Here is a 26022-nt window from a genome sequence, read left to right as displayed (position 1 = left end):
AGAAATCAGCATTCCAACTCGCAAAGAAGGACATCAGACATGATGAAATTCTTTTTTAATTTGCATCTCACTTTTTTCCTTCATAATGGCACCAAATCATTGTCTCCTAATGGATTAACAATTCATTCACTAAATATGTCCATTCTATGCCTGAAAAATAAGGGATCTTATCGACAAACAGATGAAATGCCATTCTGACCTCAAAAGCCAAAGGAAATTGCTCACATCAGGGCAGTCCACGAACACAAGGGCGAAGTTGCTATGAGAAAAGTTGCACGATTTGGGGTAGATAACTGAAAGGATCACAAGTTACTCAAAGCCAAGACATGGCCTGGGCACTCTAAGAGGCAGCAGAGAGCATGAACAGCCAGGCATGTAAGAGACTTCTCTGTCCAGGCTCCCAAGCTCCCACCTCCCATGCTCATACTTCTTCTGCCAGTGCCCCCACCCAGTGCCCAAGGCCTGTGAGCAAACCACTGGCGAACCACAGAACCTCCAAGGAGCCTTGAGAGACATCTGGTCCAACTACTGAAGCAAGAGTGATTGGATCCAGGAGAGAACTTCTCCAAGTGTGGTCTGATGCCCACTGGCAGCAGAATCACCTGGAGCACCTGAAGAAAATCCACCCAGGCCCCTGAATGAGGATCTCTGAGAGGATGGCTAGGGAATGTGCATTTATAACAAGATTCCCAGAGGACTCCTGATTGTGCATAAAGAGGTTTGAGTGGAGACCACAGACAGCAAAACACACAACCATCTCTGGGCAAATAACCCAGAGGAAAGACCACGTTTAACCTCCACCAACCTCAAGACTCCAAATCTGTAAAACAGGGATAATAATACCTACCTAGCAGGATGGTTGTGAGAATTAAATGAGACAACAGGTAATAGCTTCCAGCACAGAGCCTCACATGCAGCAGGTGTTCAACAAGTATTAACCCATCCCCCCCTTTCTTGTGTAGCAGTCTAATGAAGATTTACAACAAAAGTCCTTATTTTGAACAAACTTCACCAAGGAAAGCAGATGGCTAGCCTAAGTCCTGCATGTTAATGAGTCACCAACTGAAAGGCCGAGGCCAGCTTCTTTAACCAACGGTTGGGTTGTAAAAAGTACCTGTGATGGTGGTTCTCAAGCTTCAGTGGGCATCAGAATTATCTGGATGGCTTGAAAACACAGACTGCTGGGCCATCTCCAGAGTTCCAGAATCAGTAGTTCTGGGCCGGGGCTGAGAATCTGCATTTCTAACAAGTTCCCAGACGGTGCCGGTGTTGCTGGTCCCAGAACCACACTTTGATCATCGCTCCACTAAAATCAGATTGTTCTGACAGTTTGTAATCAAAAAGGAAAACGATGCTACATGCATTTCCTGTTTGACACCAGACTGGTTAGTTACATGTCCATAAAGAAAAAAGTAATAAACCCACAACTTCCAAGGCTGTGCCACCTCTGTCCCTGAGACTCTTTCTCACTACATTTTTCGAAAGGCGCAGAGAAAGCTGGGAGATTTGAGTGCCATCTCCCAGCTCCCCAGGTGGGTGCCCCTCAGTGAGACAGGGGATCTCTTTGAACCTCTCAGTGTATTCACCTGGGAACAGAAGTGGGCTCAGTCACTGGTTCCCAAACCTGGCTGTGCACCATCCATCACTACAGCAGCATTTTAGATAAAACATGGATTCCCCAGCCTTAATGCCAAGAATAGCAAATTAAAATCTCCAAAGGAGAGACTGAAAAACGTGTGGTTTTGCATGTGTATGTTTTTTTAGGTTTTGGTGTTTTTTTTTTAATATTTATTTGGCTGCACCGGGTCTTAGTTGTGGCACACGGGAATCTCTGTTGCCACGTGCAGGATCTTTAGTTGCGGCATGTGGGATCTAGTTCCCTGACCAGGGATCAAACCCAGGTCCCCTGCGTTGGGAGCGCAGAGTCTTAGCCACTGGACCGCCAAGAAAGTCCCTGCGTGAGTATGTTTTAAATAAAAGTTCCCTGTGTGATTTTCATGGGCAGCCAGTTTTGAGGAACCATTCCCATGGTGATCTTACAGGCCCCATCCAGCACTAAAGCTCTTGGACCTGTTTGATTTCTAAGTCCCTGTGTCTGAGTCTGTGCTTACGAAGTACCCTTGTCCTTTTATACTTGCTTCCCACAGAGTTTTTACCAGAGGAAGTGAGTACATTCATCTTCAAAGAAGGGAATCTAGTCTGCTTAACAGTTGCACTTTTCTCATGTATCAAACTGGCATTCCAGTTTTAGTTCAAAAAATAAAGTCCAGGACTTCCCTGGTGGAGCAGTCGTTGAGTCCTCCTGCCAATGCGGGGACACGGGTTCGAGCCCTGGTCCAGGAAGATCCCACATGCTGCGGAGCAACTAAGCCCGTGCACCACAACTACTGAGCCTGCGCTCTAGAGCCCATGTGCCACAACTACTGAAGCCTGCGCACCTAGAGCCCATACTCTGCAGCAAGAGAAGCCACCACAATGAGAAGCCCACGCACTGCAAGGAAGAGTAGTCCCCACTCGCCACAACTAGAGAAAGCCCGCACACAGCAACGAAGACCCAACGCAGTCAACAATTAATTAATTAATTAATTTTTTAAAAAGAAACAAGTTTAAAAAATAAATAAATAAAGCTCAATGTAGGAAAAAATAGGAATTACATAGGACAATCTGTCAGGCAATCTTCTCTAACACCAACTCCCTAGTTACTCTATCATTCATTTATTACCTTAGCATCTACCATGTGCCAGGCATTACTCTAGGTGCTAAGCATAGAGAGTTCACAAAACAGAAAAAGTCCCTGCTCTCATAGACAGAACAATTCAGTAGGAAGACACAGACAGTAATAAGGGAAGATAGAGATAAAATAATTTCAAAGAGTACTAAGTCCTGTGAAGACAATAGTGTAATAATAGGGTAGAGACTGACTAGAGACTACCTTCAACAGAGTGATCAGGGATTACTCTGCTGCAACGGACCAGCCAGGTGAGGATCTAGAGAAAAGACTTATAGGCAAGTATAAAGGCTCTGAGGAAGGAAAGAACTTGGCATTTTTAAGGAACAGAAAAGAAGTAGATAAGGCTGAAAGATGGAGGCACAGGGGTGAACTGAGGTCAAGGAGGTCAACAGGGCTCAGATCACGGAGACTCTTCCAGACCAGTTAGAACATTTGGATTTTACACCAACTGCAATGGGAAGTGACTGAGGAATTTTTTTTTTTTTTTGCGGTACGCGGGCCTCTCACTGTTGTGGCCTCTCCCGTTGCGGAGCACGGGCTCTGGACGCACAGGCTCAGCGGCCATGGCTCACAGGCTCCGCGGCACGTGGGATCTTCCCGGACCGGGGCACGAACCCGTGTCCCCTGCATCGGCAGGCGGACTCTCAACCACTGCGCCACCAGGGAAGCCCCGACTGAGGAATTTTAAACAGAAGAAGGATATGATCTGATTTACATTTTTTAAAGATCACTGGCTTTGTGTGAGGAATGGGTTATGGGTGGCACAGAACGGGACCAGAAAAGCAGCAGGGACTTCCCTGGTGGTCCAGTGGTTAAGACTCCACGCTTCCACAGCAGGGGGTGCAGGTTTGACCCCGGGCCGGGGAACTAAGATCCTACATGCTGCGTGGTGTGGCCAAAAAAAAAAAAAAAGAAGAAGAAGAAGAAGAAAAGCAATAGTACAGGCAAAAAAATGATGGTGGCCTTTAACTGGCAGCTGGCACACAGCCATAGCAGACAGATATTTCTGGACTGCTTTAACGTAGGGGAAAATCATTAATATACTTGCTTCAATTCCTGTGATATTTCAGAAGAGTTCAAGGAAGAGACACTGCTGGTTACAATTAAGAAACATTTGCACAGGGGCATAGAAAGAACCAGCAGACCTGTCTTCTAGAACCGTCTCTTTGTCATGTGACCTTGGGGACCATTCTGAACCTCTGAGGTGGAGGGGAGGCTGGGCCCCCTTGTTTCTAAGGTGCCTACCAGCCCTTAAATTACACGATGCCATAAGTGTAACAAGTGAGGTTGTTGCCACCTTATCTGGGTGGCAAAATGGGCTGCTGACTCAGGGTTGGGGTTTTTGCTGTTGACTTTTAATCTCTCAGAGAGGCTCTAGCTAAGCAGGAAATGGGGTGTTAATGAAGAAACTGGCCAGTCCTACTATTTCCTTGGGAAACTCTGAGGTCTGTGGCACCTCTGGCACAAGGGTACGGTGGCCAGCTGGGAATCTGTGGAGCAGACACTCCCAGGAAGCTGAGAGCTCGTCAGGCCGAGGGGCTGAGGGCCCCATCTCTGAGGAATTCAGGAACCAAACCTTCAGTCACAGCACTCCCTGCGGCCCTTCTGGCAGCCTTCCACCTGCGCTGAGTCACACGGCAGCCAGGCCCTGCCACCCGGCTCTCCCTTCCTACTGGCAGGCTCTCCCCACACCATCCACTCTCCTCAAATGGTCCACCTGGCACCTTGGTGAGGACCTCACTCCATGATCCCTGAGGGCAGGGTTCTCAGTCCCAACTGCCCACCAGCATCCCTGGTGGGGATTAAAAACTATGTACACATATAGATGCCTGGGTCCTACTTCACATTTAATGACTTAGAATTGGGGTGAGGGAGAGGTTAGAAAGGCAAGAGTGGTGGAGTTAGGCTTAGTTAACTTTACATGATGGAGAGAATGTGGAACTCAGGAAACCGCATACCAGAGAGGTTCAACGATGTGTCTAACGCAGGGTTTCTCAGCCTTGGCCCTACTGACATGGTGGGCAGGACTGACCCTTTGCCATGAGGGGCTGTCCTGTGCATTGTGGGATGTTTAGAGGCGCCCCTGGTCTCTAAATGCCAGCAATAGCTCCCCAGGTGTGACAACCAGACGTGTCTCTAGACATTGCCCAGTGCCCTCTGCGGGAGGAGCGAGTCGGAACCAGCCCAATTGAGAACGCTGGTGTAATATCACTTAGTTAATTATTGGCAGTGTTAGAAGCTAAAAACCAATCCACTAATTCCTGCCTGTGTTGGTTCCTCCACATTCCAGCAGGAGCTGTGGAACACAGGGATGAGTCACTCCCTGAAGAAGTACCACAACCCACTTCACGGCCCTCTGTGCCTAAGCAGAGTGGGGGCAATGGAGAACTGACCTTGTCTCTGATGAAGGAAGCCCAGCCTGGAACAGCCAGCAGCTTGTCTGGCCACATTTGGTCTCCAGTATCTGACTAGAAGGACGATACCTTATCTTTTCAAGGGCTGCTAGACCTTTTTACTCATGCCTGGGGTTGCTCCCTTGCAGTGGTGAGATTCATTATGAAAATGATTCACACACTGCAGGAAACAAAGAAATCCCGACCACAACCATGGATTATATTTTAAAATTCTCAGGTGTATGTCTCATTCCTTCCTTCCTGTATTAGGGCTAGTACAGCAAGAATTTAAACAATACCTTACCATAAGTTTTATTAGCTGACTGAGACCCTGTCTTTGTTGCCAATGATACACATATACAGGAGACAAGTAACCAGCCATACTCAGATAAGACTTGACCAGCTGCCCATGAGGTGGGATCAGAGCAAGATAGATGAGCAGCAGTTAGTTAAGAACGAACAGATTTTTCAGTCTCTTGGCAACCGATTTTATTGTTATGCTTTGACCTGGCAGCTGGTAAGGCTTTATATGAATTAATCAACAAAGCTATGAAAAAACAGGATTAGTGGCTCTGAAACATGGTATTCTCGTGAGAGTCAGAGGAAGCATATTCGTTTTCAAGACTGCTTTCTCAAATAAGTACCAATAACTTTTAAACAGTAAGAAAATAACCCAGTGTTTTAAAAGGACACATCTCTAAACAGGAAGTCACGTATACCTATCTACTGCATTGGTCCTTACCATGTAGCTTCCATATTTATTCTACCAAAATACAAAAGGATACGGAGTATCAAAGGAATAGGCCACACAAAGCAAGTGACTTACAGTGAGACAGTACTTGGTGGCTGTGGAATTGTTCTCAGCAAGTCCTCCTAAATCAAAGCATCTTACAATGAACACTCAAAGGTAACAAAAATATTAACCAGACCTTAAAAGGAATAAAAACACATGGAAAGACAGGCTTTCTGGCTTTCTGGCATCACCACAGAAATACAACCTATGGTGGCTCTAAACAGTCCTATGGTTCTCAGAGAAAAGACAAGGGTATCCATGAGGATGGCTTTGCCTGCCACATAACGGATCTAGGGACTGGAAGGACAGCAGGAGAATGGAGCGATCATGGGAGGGTGGCAAAAGAAGTGATTAAAGGTCAGCACGAAAACATAAGCAACTTACACATGATCTCTTAAGGGAAGACATTATGTAGCAGACCAACCACTGGACCCAGAGTTCCGGTTCTGGCTCTGCTACTAACTGTGTGACCTTAGAAAATGACTTAACATCTCTGGATAAAAATTTCCTTAACTACCAAACACTAGAGTAAGATAATCTTCTACTTCCTTCTAGTTCTAATACTCCTTGAGTTTACAAGCCCCCTCCTTCCTTAAGATGGACACATGTGCAATCACCAAAGTGAGCCATAGCTCAGGCATTCTTTGGACATTATCATGATCAATGCATTCCCTGTGCATAAACCTAGGTTTACCAAACCAGGGTTACCAGATTAGATTCAAGACACCAGTTGATTTTGCCTTTCATAAAAACAACTAGGGCTTCCCTGGTGGCGCAGTGGTTGAGAATCGGCCTGCCAATGCAGGGGACACGGGTTCGAGCCGTGGTCTGGGAAGATCCCACATGCCATGGAGCAACTGAGCCCGTGAGCCACAACTACTGAGCCTGCGCGTCTGGAGCCTGTGCTCCGCAACAAGAGGCCGTGATAGTGAGAGGCCCACGCACCGCGATGAAGAGTGGCCCCCGCTCGCCGCAACTAGAGAAAGCCCATGCACAGAAACGAAGACCCAACTCAGCCAAAAATAAATAAATAAATAAATAAATAAATAAACAACTAATTTTTTTAGCATAAGTACATCCCAAATATTGCATGGGACATACTTATAGTAAAATATTAGTTGTTGGTCATCCAAAATGCAAATTTCTTTTTTTTTTTCCAATTTGCTAAATCTGGCACCCTACCTCTGACCCCACGTTAAAAGTTCAATTTCAAAACTCAAAAGTCTGATTTCATATTTGTGGGTGGTGCCAAGTGTGGCTGAGGCACCAAATGGGAGGCCTTCTCATGGGTAACATACACAGAGGCAAAAAACAAAACAAAAACAGGCAAGGAAGAATAACTTTCAACATTTCTTTTGAGTAAGTGAGGCATCAAGTTTTCTTTAACAGTGAGTGAAATATGAGTGTTAGTGGACCTCAATCATACAAGAAAAACAATGTGGTGTACTGCACAACCAGACAGGAGGCCAAAACCAGCTGGATGCTCACAGCTCCACACCTCTCACCCTCTGGACATAAAGTTAATTACAAGCCCTTTATCTCTTCCTCCAACTCAGTGCTCACGTCTGCTCCCAAGATAATCAGCTTAAGGGAAACCAGACCATAAACTGGAACTTCCTGACCAAGAGGCAGAGGAATAAATATGATCCAAGCAAAACCTGCACACAGTATAAAAAGCGAAGGCAGTGAAAGGGAAAAATTCCTCTCTTCAGAAGGCAATCTTGTTCTAACAATGGCAAGACAATCTGGCTGCCTAGGGCATCACATTTTTTTTTTTTTTATTGTGAGCCAGCTTTATTGAGGCATAATTGACATATAAAATTGTAAGATGTTTAAAGTGTATATCATGGTGATTTGATATACATATACATTGTGAGAGGGATTCTCCCACCCATCCAGTTAATTACGGACTCACTTTAAATATGTGAGCCCTGTTTGGTTTTTCAGGTGGTATCAAGCCTATCATTATTTATTAGAGAGAAAATATATATATATATATATATATTCCATGTACGTAAAAATAATCCTTTTTCATAGCTTGTAGTGAAGATATAGACAGGGCACATTCCAAGATAAGTTTAAATAACGATGGAAGGCTAGTTCAGTTTTCAAAATAACACAGAAGATTGATTACTGTGCTGTCTGGGCCAGTTAATTCAATTCTCACTGAGAGAGGTCCGCAGGAAACCCCTCTCAACTGTTGCCAATATTGCTCTATCAGGAGCAGCAGGATGAGGTGGACTGAGACCAGATACTTATATCTATACACTAAGAAAAATTAAATATATGGACTAGAGGTTTCTAATGAGGAAAACAAATCCAAGTTTATTCATTAACTTATGGGTACATTCAGCAAGAGTTTATTGAACACTTCTTTTTTTGTCTAAGGCCACGTACACATAATCAGCTGACAGTCTAAAGTCATCACGTCATTAAAGGCCAAAATGAGTCTCAGAACTGGCAATTTCAGTTAGAAGTCAGAAAAAGATTAAATTCACTGTACTGCAAAATATTCATTAGGAAATGAAATTCCATTTTCTCAAATTTCCAAGGGATTTCACTCTCTCCCTAGATCAGCACAAGAGACCGAATCACTGGACACAGATGCTGAATGCCCCCACCCAGAGAAGAGGGCTCCCCACTGCCACGGTGGGAAGGACCCAAAGTCCTCACCTTTCTGCTTGTTTGACCTTTCCCTTTCCAAGGAGGGTAAGGCCCTTATCTTGAGGAAAATAGGAGAATAGAAGAGGAGAGGTTTAGGAGTTGTGGTATAGCTATGGACATTGCTTCTCGGATAAAGTGGGAAGAAGAGTGAGAAAGAAATAGCAGAGTGATCCCCATTTCTCAGCCTCTCATTCCCTTTTCATTCACTCAACATGATTTTTTAGGGCTTAATATGTGCCAGAAACCATTCTAGGCGCTATGCCCACCATAGTGAACAAGACAAATTCCTGACCTTCATGGAGCCTGTATTCCACCAATGGGAGATAGATGTTGTGTACAACATATGTGTGTGTGTGTGTGTGTGTGTGTGTGTGTGTGTGATGACAGTAAGTGCTATAAATACTCCAAAGAAAAATAAGGCAAGGGAAAGGGGAAGAAAATGATGGGGCAGGGCGGGGGTGGGGGGTGAAGGATGCTATTTTAGATGGGATGGTACAAGAAGGCATCTCTAAAGAAATGACTTTTGACTTGAAAGAAATGAGTGAGTAAGCTGTGCAGACATCTGAAGGAAGAACATTCCAGGCAGAGGAAACAGCAAATACAAAGGTCCTGAGGCGTGGCTGAAGCAGAGTGTGAAAAGAGGGGAGTGATAGAAGATGAAGCCCCCCACACCATGTAAGGGGACTGCAGGCCACAGTAAGGACTTTGGTTTCCTTCTGAGATAAAAAGCCACCGGAGAGCTTTGAGCACCGGAGTGAGAGACATAATTGACTCTGGCTGCTGCGTTGAGAACAGACTGTAGAGTGGTGAGGGTGGAAGCAGAGTGGCCTTGTAGGAGGCTTTTGAGTAATCCAGGCAACAGAAGTGAAAGGGACTTGGTGGAAGCAGGGGAAACTGTGGAAATTTCCTATCCTAGGTATAGACTCAAAATAGAACCAATGAGATCTGCTGAGGGACTAGATGTGGAGTGTGAGAGAAAGAAAAGAATCAGGGGTGACCCTGGGGTGTTTAGCCTGAGCACCTGGAAGAGTGAAGTTGCCATTAACGGAGACAGGTGAGACTAAGCGAAAGCGGGTTTGGAAGAGGAAAATCAAGAGTCTGTTTCCTAGAGACTGTTGCCCACTTCAAGACCCTTAGATCTCTTTTAAAACCAAGGCAACAGAAATTGAGAAGCTGATCTTAAATTTCATATGGAAATTCAGGGAACCCAGAATAGCCAGAACAGTCTCAAAAAAGAAAAGCAAAGTGGGAGGACTCACACTTCCCGATCTCAAAACTCACCATGTACACAGCTAATAAAGAGGCGAGTATGATACTAGCATAAGGATAGACATACAGATCAGTGGAGTAGAACCGAGAGTCTAGAAATAAACCCTCACATTTACAGTCAATTTATTTTCAACACAGGCACCAACAGCATTGAGAGGGGAAAAAATAATCTTTTCAACAAATGGTACTGGGAGAACTGGATGTCCATATGCAAAAAAATTAAGTTAGACCCCCTACCACACACCATATACAAAAATTAACTTAAAGTGAGTCAAAGATGGAAATGTAAGAGCTAGAACTATACAGCTCTTAGAAGAAAACATAGGCATAAATCTTCATGGCTTTGGATTTAGCAATGCTTTTTTAGATTTGACACCAAAAGCAGAGCAACAGAAGAAAAAATAAATTAATTGTACTTCATCAAAGTTAAAAATCAAGGCAGGCCATGGAAATTAAGGAAGTGAGGGAGTAAGGAAGAAAGAATAAAGGAAAGGAGGAAAGTAGGAATGAAAAACTAACATAAAATATAGAAAAGAATGATGGTCAGTCAAGTCTTTCCAGCACTACATTAACCTTTCTTCATTTGTAACCATCTGCAGAAATTCTGTTTTCCAGACTGTGTTTCCCCCCTAAAGCAAGTTTCTAAGAAGTTTAAGATAAATAAATAAATGGAACAAGAACAGTGAAGCACCAACAAGTTATATCACCAATAATTATAGAAAATTTATACAGCATAACACTCCTCCCCTTCTCAACATCTGAATGATGAGCTGAGCCAAAAGTGATAATCCATCCAGTAGGAAAAATAGCTGTTAGCCCATAGAGGTAAGAAAGAGGACCCCCTGGCAGGAAGTCATGTGGCCCGCAGGAGCCGAAATGCTGGGAAGGTGAAGTCAAGGGCTCACAAGCTTTCCTTCACTTCAGGCCTGACTTGGCTTAATCGGTGATCTACTGGGACAGAGACAAAAGCTTTGGCAATAGTTAGCAAACGAGTCATCACACCAGCCCTACCACCAGTCAAGACCCGAGAGCCTGGCTGCCTGGTAGGGTTTTCTGTCTGATTGGCAGGGAAAGAGAGAACCCTCTCCCACCCGTGCAGTTTGCCCGTCCAGACCCTCACCAGCAAAGGTGTCAAGATGTTAAATCATTCAACCGACAACAAAGGGAGGGAGGAAAGAACGGCGGGGGGCTGGGGGGCGGAGAGGAGGGCGTGCAGGAGGTCTGGAACCTTCCTCCTCTCCTGCCAGAGAAGTTTCCTTCCTCCCACCCCGAGATGGGGAGCCTCGCACCTGGATGCCGCCCGGAGGTGACCTCAGCCCCGTCCCAACCTGGGACTCCACCTAATCAGCACCTCGCCCAAGCTGACCCTCACCCCCGTCACTGTCATCGTGGGGTCTGTGCTGAGGGCCCGGGAGAAGCAAAGCAGCTTTTCTGGTGGGCTCAGCCGCCCACAGGCGGGGAGAGAAGGAGCTGCAGCTCCACCCCCCGCCCCAGGGCCAGACCCTGCGCTCGCCCTCTCCGTCGCTCAGCCCCGCGGGGTGACTGGAGCCTCCAGGAGCCCCGGGCCTAAGCGCGCCTCCCCCGCCCGCGCCAGCCGCCTCACCTGTTTCGCCCGCGGTCCCCACGCCGCTCCTTCTGCGCGCGCCGCGTCCACCCGCTGACGGCCTTTTTTGGGTCCTCGGCGGGTATTTTCCGTCGGGCCCCACATCACTTCCCGTAAAGGAGAGCGAGGTGGGGGCGGGACCTCCTCTCCACCCTCCACCTCCCGCTTCCTCCTGTCACCTCGGCGAGCACCCCCGCCCAACTCCGCGAGAGCGCTTTGCGGGCGCCCTCCCCGCGCGCCGCCCCCAGCCCCGCCGCACCTGCCACGCAAAGGCCCCATTCGCCTCTTTTTAATCCAAGTTGGGTCTCCACTGCCGCTTCCCGGAAGGCGCGAAACCTTAGGGGGTTGTTTTCGTTCTGAGACACAGTGGTGACACTTACAAACTGCCACGGGATCGGGCACTGCAAGGTAGTTTGGTGTCTCTCGCCAAATCTGCTCCCCTAAAAGCCATTTTCTAAAGGTGTTTTCCAGGGCATCAGGTCGGTGTGTCCACCTTGTAGCCAGAGGTGCTGAGCGGCTGCAAAGTCAGCCCTGCCCGCGGTTCCTGAGGCCCGGGGGCGCTCCAGCTCACAGTGCCCCCTTGGTCCGGCTCCCCAGGGACCGGATCCGCGCTGGGCATCCGGCTCTGCCACTGTCCATCCCGCCCCGCCAGCTCCTCACTCAGGGAGCCTGGACATGGCCCTCCTGGAGTGAGAAAAAGCTCTGGGATTCTTGAAAATGACCGGGGGAAGCGGGGGCGGGGGGAGAGTAGTAGAATTCTGGCAGGAAAAAAATATATTTCTGGAAGGAAATGACAAACGGGGTCTCTACTCGTACAGTCTAGTTCAGATTATAAAATCGCTCTCAGTTAAATTTCCAAGTATTAGAGCAATTCGTTAACAAAAAAAAAAAAAGTACAGTACTTGAAAGAATAGCCCCTGTACGGAGAAATCTGCGAGCCTTTGCTGCCCCCCAGCGGCTCCCTTCTCTCAGTGCCGACGGTTTTGTGTGGGCCGCTTGGACCTGTGGCTGTGAGGCAGGTTGGGGCCACCAGGTTCCCACTGAGAGGCAGCCGAATTCTCCTCCAGTGCCCTGGGGGTCTGAACAGTGGCTTTGGGGCCTGCCCCGTGGGCTTTCCGGCAAAGCACTTCTGAACCAAATAATTCTACTTCTAAGCAAAAGAAAATGACTGGAAGCCCTAGTCTACTGTCTCTTACTATCTGTTCTATCTCACTGATTCTTCTTGCACCACAAATTCCAGCTGTCTCAGGGCGACCTGCCCAACTCCATCATTCTTTCAGTCTATAACTACTCACAGTTTGCACTACAGTACAATCAGCTTCTCAGATTCACATATAGGATGAACCATATGAAATTGCCAAATATTGAATATACATTCAATTTAATAGTTCTAAATACAACACAGTGATCTCAAAGTTAGGGATAACAGATTTCACCATAGGGTGATGCTTTCAAGGGATGTTTTCCAGGGAAGAGAAAGGCCATCAAACTGTTGTTGATGGAGGTTAGGACAGGAAAAGTAGCCCGATATTCATGTGTAGAGGAAGTCTTAGGAGTCACTGATCAGCTAAGATCTGGGGGGCCAACAATGCAGCAACCGCTAATGGCTCATATAAGGAGAGCTCCCCCTTCAGCCCTCCCCACTCCTGCAGCCAGGCAGGGCTGTCACCAGGAGTTTACCAGGCAGGAGATCAGAAAATAGTGATACTGTGGCCCATTCGTCGTCACCCATTCATTCATTTCATTCAGTGAGTCAAGCACTGTGTTAGGTACTGGAGAGGCAATAGTGAACGAGGTAAATTGGTCCCTGCCCTCAGGGATCCTGCCCTCAGAGAAACCAAGTTAACTCCAGTGCAGTGAGATACGATCCTTGATAAGGGAAGTTAAAGAGTGTAACTGGAACACAGATAAGTGACACCAAGTCAAGACTTCCCAGAGATAGTGATGTATAGATTCAGAAGGATGAATAAGAGGGGAAAGTGACAGAGGAGAGAATTTTAGGAAAGAGAGCAGAGGAATGGTCTGGAGGCAAAAAGAGAGAATGAGATATTGGAGCAACTGAAAGAAGTTCGGAAAAGCTGAAAAACTGAGTGGAAGGAAGCAATCAAAGAAACTGCAGAAATGAGCCGAGGCTGGAATATGAAGAACCCTGGAATGCTTATATTAGCTAACATTTATTGACCATTTACTCTGAATCAGCCAATATGCTAAGAACTTTACATATATCACCTCATTTACGTCTCACAATTGCCCTATAAAATAAGCACTATTCTTGTCCCCATATTACAGATGAGGAAACTGAGCCTTAAAGGGATTAAGCAACCTAAGTTCATATACCTAATAAGTGGCAAAGCCAGGACCAGAACTTAGAACCCATTTTCTTTCTTTCTTTTTTTTTTTTTTTTTGTGGTATGTGGGCCTCTCACTGTTGTGGCCTCTCCCGTTGTGGAGCACAGGCTCCGGACGTGCAGGCTCAGTGGCCATGGCTCATGGGCCCAGGTGCTCCGCGGCATGTGGGATCTTCCCAAACCAGGGCACAAATCCGTGTCCCCTGCATCGGCAGGTGGACTCTCAACCACTGTGCCACCAGGGAAGCCCTGAACCCATTTTCTTAATGGCTATAAGGCGAAGAATGGGCTGGGAAGGCCAATTAGCATGCTGAAGTCCAAGTGAGGGATATCTGGTTTAAGGCAGTGGCTCTGAGGATGAAGATGAATGGACAGATTTGAGATACTTAAGAGAGTGAATCAAGAAGACTTTGTTAGGGACTTCCCTGGTGGCGCAGTGGTTAAGAATCCACCTGCCAACGCAGCGGACACGGGTTCAATCTCTGGTCCAGAAAGATCCCACATGCCGCGGAGCAACTAAGTCCACGCGCCACAACTACTGAAGCCCGTGCACCTAGACCCTGTGCTCTGCTGCAAGAGAAGCCACCGCAGTGAGAAGCCCATGCACTGCAATGAATAGTAGCCCCCCGCTCGCCGCAACTAGAGAAAGCCCATGTGCAGCAACGAAGACCCAGCACAGCCGAAAATAAAAATTAATTAATTTAAAAAAAAAAGAGGAAGACTTTGTTGTAGGGGGTGAAGAAGAGGGAGGAATCCATGGAGACGCCCAGATTTCTGGTTTGGGCAACTAGGAACCCTTGAGCAAAAGGAAGAAAGCAACAGGGAAGGAGAGTGAAATAGGCAATAATAAACAAGTTTAGGACATTTCAACTCTGACATACCAGCACCAGCAGAACATCCAAGTGAAACTGTTTAGTATGTAGTTGAATAAGTTGGTCTGAAGCACAGAAGACGTGAACTGGAGCTATTACCAAGGGGACTCAAAGACATGAGAGGCAATGAGCTAGTGTAGAAAATGTGCTGAGAGGGCAAAGAGGGGGCTTGGTGCAGAACCCAGAGGATCACTCAGTATTTAAGGCATTGGCAGAGGAAATCCAAGAAGGAATTTGAGAAAAGTGTGTCCAGAGGAAAACAAAGAGAGAAAGTTATTACAGAAACTAAGTATATTAAACCCATCTTGTGCACCAGTTCAAAATCCTCCCCACACCACTTCTTACTCCAGCCACAGAACTGGTCACAGTATACCTCTTGCTTCCAGCTCTGGAGCTTCTCTGACACTGCAGGCTGCTGCTTGAAACATGCAGAGTCCCAGCTCCAGTTACATTAATAGGATTGAAATGGGAGGTATCAGTACAAACTCATGATTTTTAATATGGAGAAATAGAGTTATGTATAGATATGTATTAAGTATATATTTTCCAGCTCCATCTGCTAAGAGGTCCTAGAAGCAAGTATATCATAGTAGCTATGAACACACTTAGCACTCAGATCTTGATTTCTAAATACCCTTTTCCAATAAAAGGAACCAAAGACAAGGTCTTTTATATATAAAATCCTAAAGAATCTACTAAAAAACTATTAGCGCTAATAAATGAAAGATGCAGGGTGCAAGATCAATACACAAAAATCAGTTGTATTTCTACACACTGGGAATGAACAATCAAAAAAGGAACTTTTAAAAAAAAATCCCATTTATAATAGCAACAAAAAGAATAAAATACTTAGGAGATGCAGGATTTATACACTAAAAACTACAGAACACTACTGCAAGAAATTAAAGAGGACTTAAATAAATGAAAATATATACCATGTTGTTGGATTGGAAGACATAATATTGTAAAGATGGCAATGCTCCCCAAAGCAATCTGTAGATTCAATGCAATCCCTATCAAATTCAACACTATTTTTGCAGAAAAGGAAAAGCTGATGCTAAAATTCACATGAAATTGCAAAGGACACCAAATAGCCCCCAAAAAAATCCTGAAAAAGAATAAAGATAGGGCTTCCTTTGTGGTGCAGTGGTTGAGAGTCCGCCTGCCGATGCACGGGATGTGGGTTCGTGCCCTGGTCCGGGGGGATCCCACATGCCGCGGAGCGGCTGGGCCCATGAGCCATGGCCGCTGGGCCTGTGCGTCTGGAGCCTGTGCTCCGTGGCGGGAGAGGCCACAACAGTGAGAGGCCCGCGTACCACAAAAAAAAAAAAGCATGAAGTTAATTCACACTTCCTGATTTCAAAACTTAATACAAAACTGCAGTAATCAAAACAGTGTGGTATTAGCATAAAGACAGAGATATAGACGAGTGGAATGGACTTGAGGGTCCAGAAATAAGCCCATAAATCTATAGCCAATTGATTTTCAAACAGAGTACCAAGACCATTTGATGGGGAAAGAACAGTCTCTTCAACAAATGGTGCTGGGAGAATAGATATTCACATGTAAAAGAGTGAAGTTGGACCCTTTCCTCACACCATATATAAAAATTAACTCAAAATAGATCAAAGACCTAAACCATAAGAACTAAAACTATAAAACTCATAGAAGAAAACATAGGCAGAAATCTTCATGACCTTGAATCTGGCAATGGTTTCTTACATGTGATAGCATAAGCAGAAGCAACAAAAGAAAACTGTATTAGACAATCAAAATTTAAAATTTGTTCACATCGAAGGATACTCTCAAGAGAGTGAAAACACAATCCACAGAATGGGAGAAAATATTTGCAAACCATATATCTGATAAGAATATAGTATCAGAATATATAAAGAGCTCTTACAACTCAACCACAAAAAGACAATCCAATTAAAAAGCAGGCAAAGGACTAAAATAGACATCTCTCCAAAGAGGATATAAACGTGGCCAACAAGCACATGAAAATATGTTCAATGGCATTAGTCATTAGGGAAACACAAATCAAAACCATAATGAGATACCACTTCATAACTTTAAAAAAAAAAGAAGAGACAAATAACAAGTGTTAGTAAGATATAGAGAAACTGGAACCTTTATACATTGCTGGAGGGAATGTAAAATGATGTAGTCACTTTGGGAAAGAGTTTGGCAGTTCTTCAAAAAGTTAAACAGAGAATCGTCATATGTCCCAACAAGTTTATTCCTAGAAATATGCCAAAATTATTGAAAACAGGTATTCAAACAAATACTTGTACACAAATGTTCATAGCAGCACTACTCCAAAAGGTTCCAAAAGGTAGAAACAATCTAAACATCCATCAATGGATGAATGGATAAAGAAATTGTGGTATATCCATACAATGGAATATTACTTGGCCACAAAAAGGAGTGAGGCACTAATACATGTTACAACATGAATGAAACTTGAACGTATACTAAGTAAAAGAAGCTAGTCACAGAAGGTCACATACTGTATGATTCTATTTAAATGAAACATCCAGAAAAGGTAAATCCATAGAGACAGAAAGCAGACTGGTTGCCAGGGCTGCAGGGAAGAGGAATAGAGAATGACTGTTTACTGTACATCATCCTTTTGGGGTGATGAAAATGTCCTGGAACTCGACAGAAGTGATAGTTTCACAACATTGTGAATGTACTAAATGCCACAGAATTGTATGCTTTAAAATGTGTTATGTGAATTTTGTTTCAATTTTTAAAAAAGAACCAAACTCCTAGAGTCAAAGCTTCATCTAAGAAAAGGATGAGCCAGAAAGTAAAGAAGTGCTCAGAGAATGACAAGGACATATCAAAAGGACACAGACCCATCTGGGGGAGGATTATTCCTCAGCTAAGAGCTTGCTTATTTTAACTAGGACTGTCAATATATTTTTGTTTATAAGCTACATTAACAAAACTTACCTTTCAAAAATGCCCACTGTGAATGTCAAAGTATATTCTTGAGTATTTTATACCTAGTTGTAAACTTTTTTAAGAAGTCTTATTTTACACTTGTTAAACTACAAAATTATTTTCAGAAAATGCTTAAACATTACATTTTATATCTGAAATAAACATTTATTAAAAAAGAATACAGGAGCCAGCTTGAAAGGACTCCAACCAGCCAAATCTGGGACAATTTGAACATGTAGTGATTGTCAGGGTTGTCTTCAGGGGCATGGAACTAGAACTTGACACAGGGCTCTGCACTCAGAATTTTAATGCTCTACAGTCACTGTCTTAAAATTCTTAATAATTTTACCTTTGAATTTGTGTTTTATAAGTGAAATCTGATGGCACAATGGAGGATGCTGGAGGCTTGAAGCCTCTGCAGACACATGGCTCTGACTCCTGCCACTGCCCACTCCTCACCCCCTGGTCCCCTGGGCCCTACCCAGCCTTGCATTCACTACCTTACTCCAGGGCAGTGACTAAGTCACCTTGGCTGCGGGAGGCTCACATTCCGCCATCACCTTCCACCTGGCCAGGAGCGTGGATGTGAGAGCAGAAGGGATCAGGGTTGAGCCCATGCCCCATGGCAGCATGGGGCAGGCAAGAAGGCAGGTATCACTACCGTAGTCTGGTAGCACCACAGTACATTCTATGTGCCACTCAGCAGGGGGCTCCTGCCACCACCACCCAGGAATCAAGAGCACCCCAGCATGGAGGCTACAATCCCTGGGGGGTGCACATTCACCATGGGTTGGAGTGGTGGGTCCATGAGAAGAGGAGATTGACTTTCTCATCCTCACCCAGGGCTGTGCATCTTCATTCTGCACTAAGCCCCACAAATCATGTGGCTAGCACTGGTGACAGTAATAGACTGTACCTCACTGAACAAAATAGGAATCTGTGAATCGTACTGAAAGATCATTTCTGCAGTATTCCTACCAAAAAGGTATAACCTGAATCTGTCTAATCATGAGGAAGCATTAAACAAACCCAAATTAAGGGAAATTTTACAAAACAGACCAGTATTCTTTAAAAATTTCAAGATCATGAAGGGCAGTGACTAAGGAATGAGAATAAATGAAACCAAAGAATCATGACGACTAAACTCATATGTAATCGTGAATTAGTTCCCAGACCAGAAAAAAAATTTTGTCTTGCTCTAAAGGACATTAATGGGACTTCGTAGAATTTGGATAAAATCTGAGATGAGATAATAATATCCTATCAACCTTAACTTCCTGATTTTGATTATTATACTATATTTATAAATGAGAATATCCTTGTTTTTAGGAATGGCACACTGAAATACTTAGGGGTAAAAGGGAATCACATGGGCAACTTATTGTTCTCAAAGGGTTTAGAAAAACAATGTGTGTGTGTGCATCGACATACACACACATATATAGAGATTAAAGCAACTGCGGTTAAATGTTAACATGTGTAGAATCTGGATAACAGGTATATGAAAATTCTTTGTACTATTTTTGCACTTTTTATTTAAGTCTGAAATTATTTCAAAATAATATCTAAAGAGCTTTTAGAATTCTCTTCAGCAAATCCCATAGGATCAAGTTTAGTGGCCCCCTTGAAAATCTACCATTGTTTAGGCTTTCCCCCTTTAATTCTCTTATTCTCCCTATCTTGCCCTCCTGATCTTGGAGTTAGAATGGATTTGTGATGAGACTGCAGAACCACCACCTGATTATGTTACCTGGGAAGGCCCTGATGATACTCCTTTCACTGAGGCACTGGTGAGGAGGCCACTGACATCTCTGAAAAGCACAATGGTGGAAGTCCTTTATGAGCTGAGACTGACAGAAGATGCTGCTGCAACAGGACTCCTGAGTATCAGTTAGAAACAAAAGAATGCCCAAATGGCAAAGAACAGATGGCAGGCCATAAGTACTATAATGGGAAGCCAGGCTGGGGTGCAACCAGGGTGTCTTGACCCACAGAGATCTGTGATGGTGGCTTACAGGTCATGGTGTTCTGAAGGAAAAGATAGATGGGGTGTTTTCGTTTTCAGGAGAGAAGGGGTGTTTCTTGACTCAAATATTTTTTAGAGAAAATCAAGAACTAGTGAGCAGAAGGCTGTCAGTCTCCACAATGGCAATCATGGTCTTTCACCAGTTTCCTGATTTAAGTCATTTCACAGACTTAGAGCCAATGACTGAAGAAGCTGTATTCACCTGAGGAAGGTGAATACCACAAGAATTATACCAATGCCACAAGAATTATATCGTAAACTTTCCTCTGCTCCTACCAAGAGACCAAGGCCTTCAACCAGGATAAATGTGCATTGGGGAAAGAGGAATTCAGACTTTGATGACTGCAAGATCTGAGTTGAAACTGGTACAAGGAGGCTCTAAATGCTACCACAGTCCCTCAGTTTAGAGTGGGGGCTTGTGAGGGTGATAAGATATGTGCAGGTTTGGCCCAAATTTGTTTTACAGGACCCACTCTGTCATTCCATAGGATACATTCCATAGGATACATACATATACTCAGTAGCTGGCAGAAACCCCACACTGACCTTAAAGGAAGAGCCCCTGCCTTAGTCTGCTCAGACTACTATTAAAAAAAAACACCATTAAATGAGTGGTTTAAAAAAACAGGTATTTTTTTTCTTACAGTTCTGAAGGCTATGGTGTCCAAGATCAAGGTGCTGGCAGATTCAGTGTATGATGAGGCCTTCTTCCTGATTTGCAGACAGCCACCTTCTTGCTGTATCCTCACATGGGCAAGAGAGAGAAACAGCATCTCTCTTGTATCTTTTCTTATAAGGGAACTAATCCCATTGATAAGGGCTCCACCCTCATGACCTAATTACCACCCAAAGGCCCTACCTCCAAATACCCTCACATTGGGGATCAGGGCTTCAACATATGACTGGGGAAAAGCATTCAGTCCATACCACATCGTTATTGTAGAAAGGACCAACTGAAAGCCCCTAAATCTGCTTTCCCTGGCTCCAATAGTAAATGAAGCAATTCAGGCAAAAAATTGCAGACGTTAACGCCACCTTCAAAGATATGAAGTATATGTGGGGGGGGTTCTCTCTATAACACCATTCAATTCACCTCTCTGCGCCCTGCAAAAACTAAACAGAAAAAGTTCTCGGGACAGATGGTGATGGTGGTCACACAACAATGTCAATATATTTCATGCCACTGAAATGTACACTTAAAAATGGTAAAAACAGTAAACTTTGTTATGTATATTCTACACCACACACACATGCTAGATGGATTATGGCAGAAACAATGGACTACCTCAACTGCAGCTGCTATTCTGGATGCAGTGGGTTTTTTTCTTCTCTGACAGTTTTGTTGAGATATAATCCCACACAATAAAGCTTTAAAGTGTACAATTCAGTGGTTTCTGTTTGTTTTTGTTTTTTGTGGTATGCGGGCCTCTCACTGTTGTGGCCTCTTCCGTTGTGGAGCACAGGCTCCGGACGCGCAGGCTCAGTGGCCATGGCTCACGGGCCCAGCCGCACCGCGGCATGTGGGATCTTCCCGGACCAGGGCACGAACCCGTGTCCCCTGCATCGGCAGGCGGACTCTCAACCACTGCGCCACCAGGGAAGCCCAGTGGTTTTTAATATATTCACAAAGCTGTCATTGATCACCACTATCTAGTTCCAAAATATTTTCATCAACCTAAAAAGTAACCCTATATCTATTAGCAGTCACTCCCTATCTCTTTTCCCCCTTAGTCCCTGGGAACTACTAATACACTTTGTTTCTACACATTTGCCTATTCTGGACACGTCATATAGAATCATACAATATATGGCCTCTTGTGCTCAGCTTCTTTCATGTTTCAAAGTTTATTCATGTTGCAGCACATATCAGTATTTCATTCCTTGTTATAGCTGAGTAATATTCCGTTGTGTGGATATACCACAACATGTTTATCCATTCACTGGTTGAGACATTTGGGTTATTTTCACTTTTTGGCTATTATAATAATGATTCTATCAGCATTCATTTACAAATTTTTGTGTAGACATATATTTTCACTACTCTGGGACATATGTCTAAAAGCAGAATTGCTGCCTCATATATGGTATCACTATGTTTATCTTTTTGAGGAACTTCCAAACTGTTTCACAGCAGCTGCACTGTTTTATATCCTCACCAGCAATATACGAGGGTTTCAACTTCTCCACATCCTTGTCAACACTCATTATTTGCCCTTTTTGACTGTAGTCATCCTAGTGTATGTGAAGCGGCATCTCACTGTGGCTTTGATTTGAATGGCCGCAGTACCTTTACTGGAAAAAACAAAAAACAAAAAACAACTCATTCCCTGGCACTTGTTATGTGACTACCGAACTGACAAACCAATCCTTCTCAAAAGGAGGATCAAAAGCAGTTCAATTTCGCATGATGTTAAATAGGATTATCATTCCTTGGATAACAGGATTATATATTCTTGCCTATGGTCACAGGCAGGAATACACTGGACTGTGTATCCTGTGGGAAGAGTCTTTTTCCCTGGCCTCACCTTTGGGCAGGACCTTGTGACATGTTCTAAACCAGCAGACTCTGAAGAGACATTTGCCACAGCTGAGCAGACATTTACAATTATGTTTCCTTTCAGTCTCTCTCTCTCTTAATCCTAAACTCTGTCATATCCTAGACAGGGGCTACTCCTTGAGCCTGGGGCCCACAATGATAAGACACACAGAACAGAACCCCAGTCTACCGACAGACAAGCCAAGCCTGTCACACAGTAGATACTTGGTATGTGTTATAAATTTACATATATTTTTCAGTGTGCATAGAAGAAAAACAGTCTCAAAAGCTCAAACTATTAAAGGTGCTAATTAAATCAATGTATACTGAAAAACCGTAATTTTCACTTTGTTCATTCTGTATTGTTTGGGTTTTTTTTAATGAGGTGAACATGTACTACTCTGTAATTTCTTATTCACATTTTTTTTTTTTAATTACCTATGCTGGTCTCAACATAGTTTAGATTAAGTTACAATGAATTTACTTTTCAAAAAAATCAATAATAAGAAATGAGTTGATTTAAAGCATTTTATACATATGTGATTACATTTAAACTTTCATTGTTAAATATCAGTTCTTAGCGATTTCCAAAAAACCCTTTAACTGTGTGAATAGCTTCATAATAAATTAACTCCTCCCTGACCACCATTATAATGCAAATTTGCTTGGTGGGTTAAGTAAACAGAGCTGTGGCTTGTTTGCCACCCTATGTGACACCACCTACCTTCTCAAAAACCTCCATTTGATCTGAGCCACCCCAATTCTCAATTTACTCCGCCATTCTGCCTGGGATGAGAAAGGGCTGGGATTAAAAGACTTCTAAAGTATATTAAAGCAGGCTAATTGTAGGCTAACTGAGGGGCATCCTGCCTGAAGTTAACTTGGTTAATTTAATCTACAAACACAACTGTAAACAACATTCCCAGCTAGTTTATACAGTCTAGACTGCCAATGTATAGGCCACATTCCCAGAAAAAAGAAGCTTCAACTAGGAAATAAAATATTCCTTAAGACATTCATTTTTGCTTAAAAGGAAAGTACTAATCTGTCCTGGTGAAAAGACATAAAATGGCAAACAAGAATACAGGAAACATTAAAATTGACAGTGCTAGTTTTAAAACTAATTTAAAATCATTATCTATGATTTATTTACAATTAAAATATACTTGATAACTTTTTACTAGATTATTTATAGTCAATGTATAATTCAATGGAACTTTAAGCAATTACAGTTCGACTCCATGTAGTATTAACTTTTCTTCTCTTCTGAGTCTTGTACCAATTTCAACTTTTCTTTTAATTCCTTCTGATCTCTGGAATACTGTTCAAATACTGGTTGATAAATATATATTCCTCCAGCAATTCCAAGGATGGTAGCAAAAAGCAGTTGTGGAAAAGTCAATCTTCCAAACATTTTTTCAACAAACACCGCACAGTGCAAGGGTGGTTTCCAGGATATCTCTTCAGATCTGTATACAAAGAAAATGGGAAGCAAAGCAGTAACTTAGCACAATATCCTTTATAAAGACTTCATGTCACAACTTTGCTCCTGCATGAACAGTATTTTTGTCATAATATGTAAATATGCTTATTGATGTAACTAAAATAGGAATCCAGATACATAGGGAATATGAGAAATGACCGTTAGGGGATAGGGTAAAATAAAGCTAAATCCTATTATAGAACGTTTTCAGTGGTTTGGGGGTTTTTTGTTTTTGTTTCTTTGGACAGCAGGAAACACTTTATTCCCAGGATCTCAGCAGCCCTGTGGCCACTGGCTAAGAATCCCCAGTGTGGGGAGGGCTAGTTCCCATAGTCTGGCCCAGGGTGGCAGGCGCTGGTGGTCTGGGTTTGTCCCAGGGACACAGGCATGGCGGAGAAGGGGGTTACTCTTTCCGGAAAATTAGGCACTTGTTGGCTGGTATGTCCACCATCCTCTCCAGCAGCAGCCCACTGGCCTGGCCCAGGTCCTCCAGAAGGGCTGTATCCCGCAGCCCCCACTCTGGGTTCCCGCATCGGAGGGTCAGGTCAAAGTCCACGTTACTCTGGGGAGAAATCTTCCCGTTGATGGCACAGGGCCCATAGGTGATGAGAAGCGCCTTGCATTTGAGCAGGTGTCCTGCTGCTCTGAAGAGCCCCTCGGTGCAGCTCAGGGGGCTGATGTGGCTCATGTCGATGCAGAGTAGCAGATCCAGAGATTGCGGCAGGATCCCACCCCACTACTCCCAATCTCACCTCACGTCCAGGTACAGCAGGGCCTTCACGTTGGATAGTCCCTGGGCCTGAGTGGTGGCCAGGATGCTGTCCAGGCAGCTCTGATCCACGTGGTTCGGCTGCCATTCGGCATGGGGGAAGGCCCGCCCGAAGTGGGCCGTGTGCTGGCCAGAGCCCGAGGCCAGCTCGAGCACGCGGCCACCGCACACAGCCGCAGCATGCGCAGGATAGGTTCCTTGTTCCTTTCCGCGGCTGCCGCCACCAGCGTCTTTCTAGTCCTGAGCGGCGTGGTCCATTGGCAGTGGTAGTCCAGCGCTGCTGGGCCCGTCGGGAGTGGTGGTGTAGTACCGCGGGGCCCGTCGGGAGTCTTCAGTGGTTTTAATGGATGATTTTTTAAATGGCAATAGTGTGAGAGAGGAGAGAAGCATACTCTTTATGCCTTTAAAGGCATACCAAACCTACTGAAAGAAACAGCCCCCCAAAAAAGTTGAAAGTGATCGCCAATCCCGTCTGGAAGTAGGAGAAAGAGATTTCTTACTTTTCATTATTAGCCTTTCTTTACTATTTTATGTTTTTTGGCAATATGTATGATTAAAAACAATTTTTAAAAACAAGCTAAAAGATTTTCTAGTTCCTTTTGATGCTGTAGTAGGTACATATTGACATCACCTCTAAGTCATCTGCCATCTATTTTTGACAAAAATATAATGAGGATTTGGCTGGTTTTACTTTTAACAATTGAGGAGTTAAGGCTCTAGAACTTCTCAGAAAATTATACTCCTTGCTATAGTCTATAGTCTATGAGAAGTCCTACAGTTGCAGGAGACCCTAAGCAGATGTTTATGAACGAGGAAAGCAGAGCGAAGAATTTACACGTTTTCTTTATTACAATATTTCACAGCCTCCTAAACAGCTGCCAAGGTCACAAAAATCAATAGGAGCTTAATAATTAGTAGCTTGCTCTTAATATATTGCTAAAATTGTCATTTAAACTAATCGGGGTGGGGGAGAGACTGTTTTCTCTTGGACTCTACAGCTAACTGGATAAATGACAACTTCGCCAAGCTTGGTTTCGTTCAATGACCGCTAGGTGTAAGAAAAGGAAACATTTGCAAGTCAGCTCCTTGGAAAACAGACAATTAAACCACACAAACACGGCAAGGTTCCCCTTCTGCCACTAGCTCGCTAAGTAACCCTGACCAAGTCCTTTAACGTTTGGGGGCCTCATTTCCCACAGGCTAAATTACCCCTACCCTGCCTACGTCGTTCAACAAATACTTATTGTGAGATCACCCAAAGAGTACAATGTTACACCAACACTTCCGTTTGTAATGAAGACTACTATTATCATTACCACTCAGAGATCTCTGACAGTTCTGCTCAGGCTCCGCGCCGCCTCCCGCCTGTCCCCGCAGAGGCGAGATCCGGCTCCTTTCTGCAGTTTCCGGACCGCCAGCCGCAGAGACCACGAAGCCAAAGGAGGGCAACAATCCCTCGAGAAAGAAACGTAGGCTGGAAAGCAGGGACTAGCCCGTGGCGAAGCGCAGAAGCGTTGCCTGAACATGCAGTACTGCGCCACAGGGACGCGCAGCAGAAACCAGCCGCTGGCGTGGGCGTAACCAAG

General features: G+C 44.3%; 3 protein-coding genes and 1 pseudogene across 3 annotated transcripts in view; all 4 read right to left on the bottom strand.

The window, feature by feature from the left end:
- Positions 1-11586, bottom strand: part of RAB27A (RAB27A, member RAS oncogene family) — a 74090-nt gene extending 62504 nt beyond the window's left edge. The window contains exon 1 of the mRNA XM_060005940.1: positions 11454-11586. The gene's annotated coding sequence lies outside the window, so the exon portion shown is untranslated. The remainder of the gene's footprint in view (positions 1-11453) is intronic.
- Positions 11587-22419: 10833 nt separating this feature from the next.
- PIGBOS1 (PIGB opposite strand 1) lies at positions 22420-23598 on the bottom strand. The gene has a single exon (XM_060005939.1). It carries the CDS (start codon positions 23596-23598, stop codon positions 23434-23436), a length of 165 nt encoding a protein of 54 aa, XP_059861922.1. The 3' UTR covers positions 22420-23433.
- Positions 23523-26022, bottom strand: part of CCPG1 (cell cycle progression 1) — a 65489-nt gene continuing 62989 nt past the window's right edge. Inside the window, exon 10 of the mRNA XM_060005933.2 lies at positions 23523-23653. Within this exon, the coding sequence (XP_059861916.1) occupies positions 23583-23653 (71 nt within the window). The 3' untranslated portion in view covers positions 23523-23582. The remainder of the gene's footprint in view (positions 23654-26022) is intronic.
- On the bottom strand, positions 23661-25962 carry LOC132420980 (methyltransferase-like 26 pseudogene; annotated as a pseudogene).

Source organism: Delphinus delphis, chromosome 2 (genome assembly GCF_949987515.2).
Source record: "Delphinus delphis chromosome 2, mDelDel1.2, whole genome shotgun sequence".
NCBI classification, from domain to species: Eukaryota; Metazoa; Chordata; class Mammalia; order Artiodactyla; family Delphinidae; genus Delphinus; species Delphinus delphis.
Note: the sequence above shows the minus strand (reverse complement) of the source record. Positions and strands in the feature narration are given on the sequence as shown.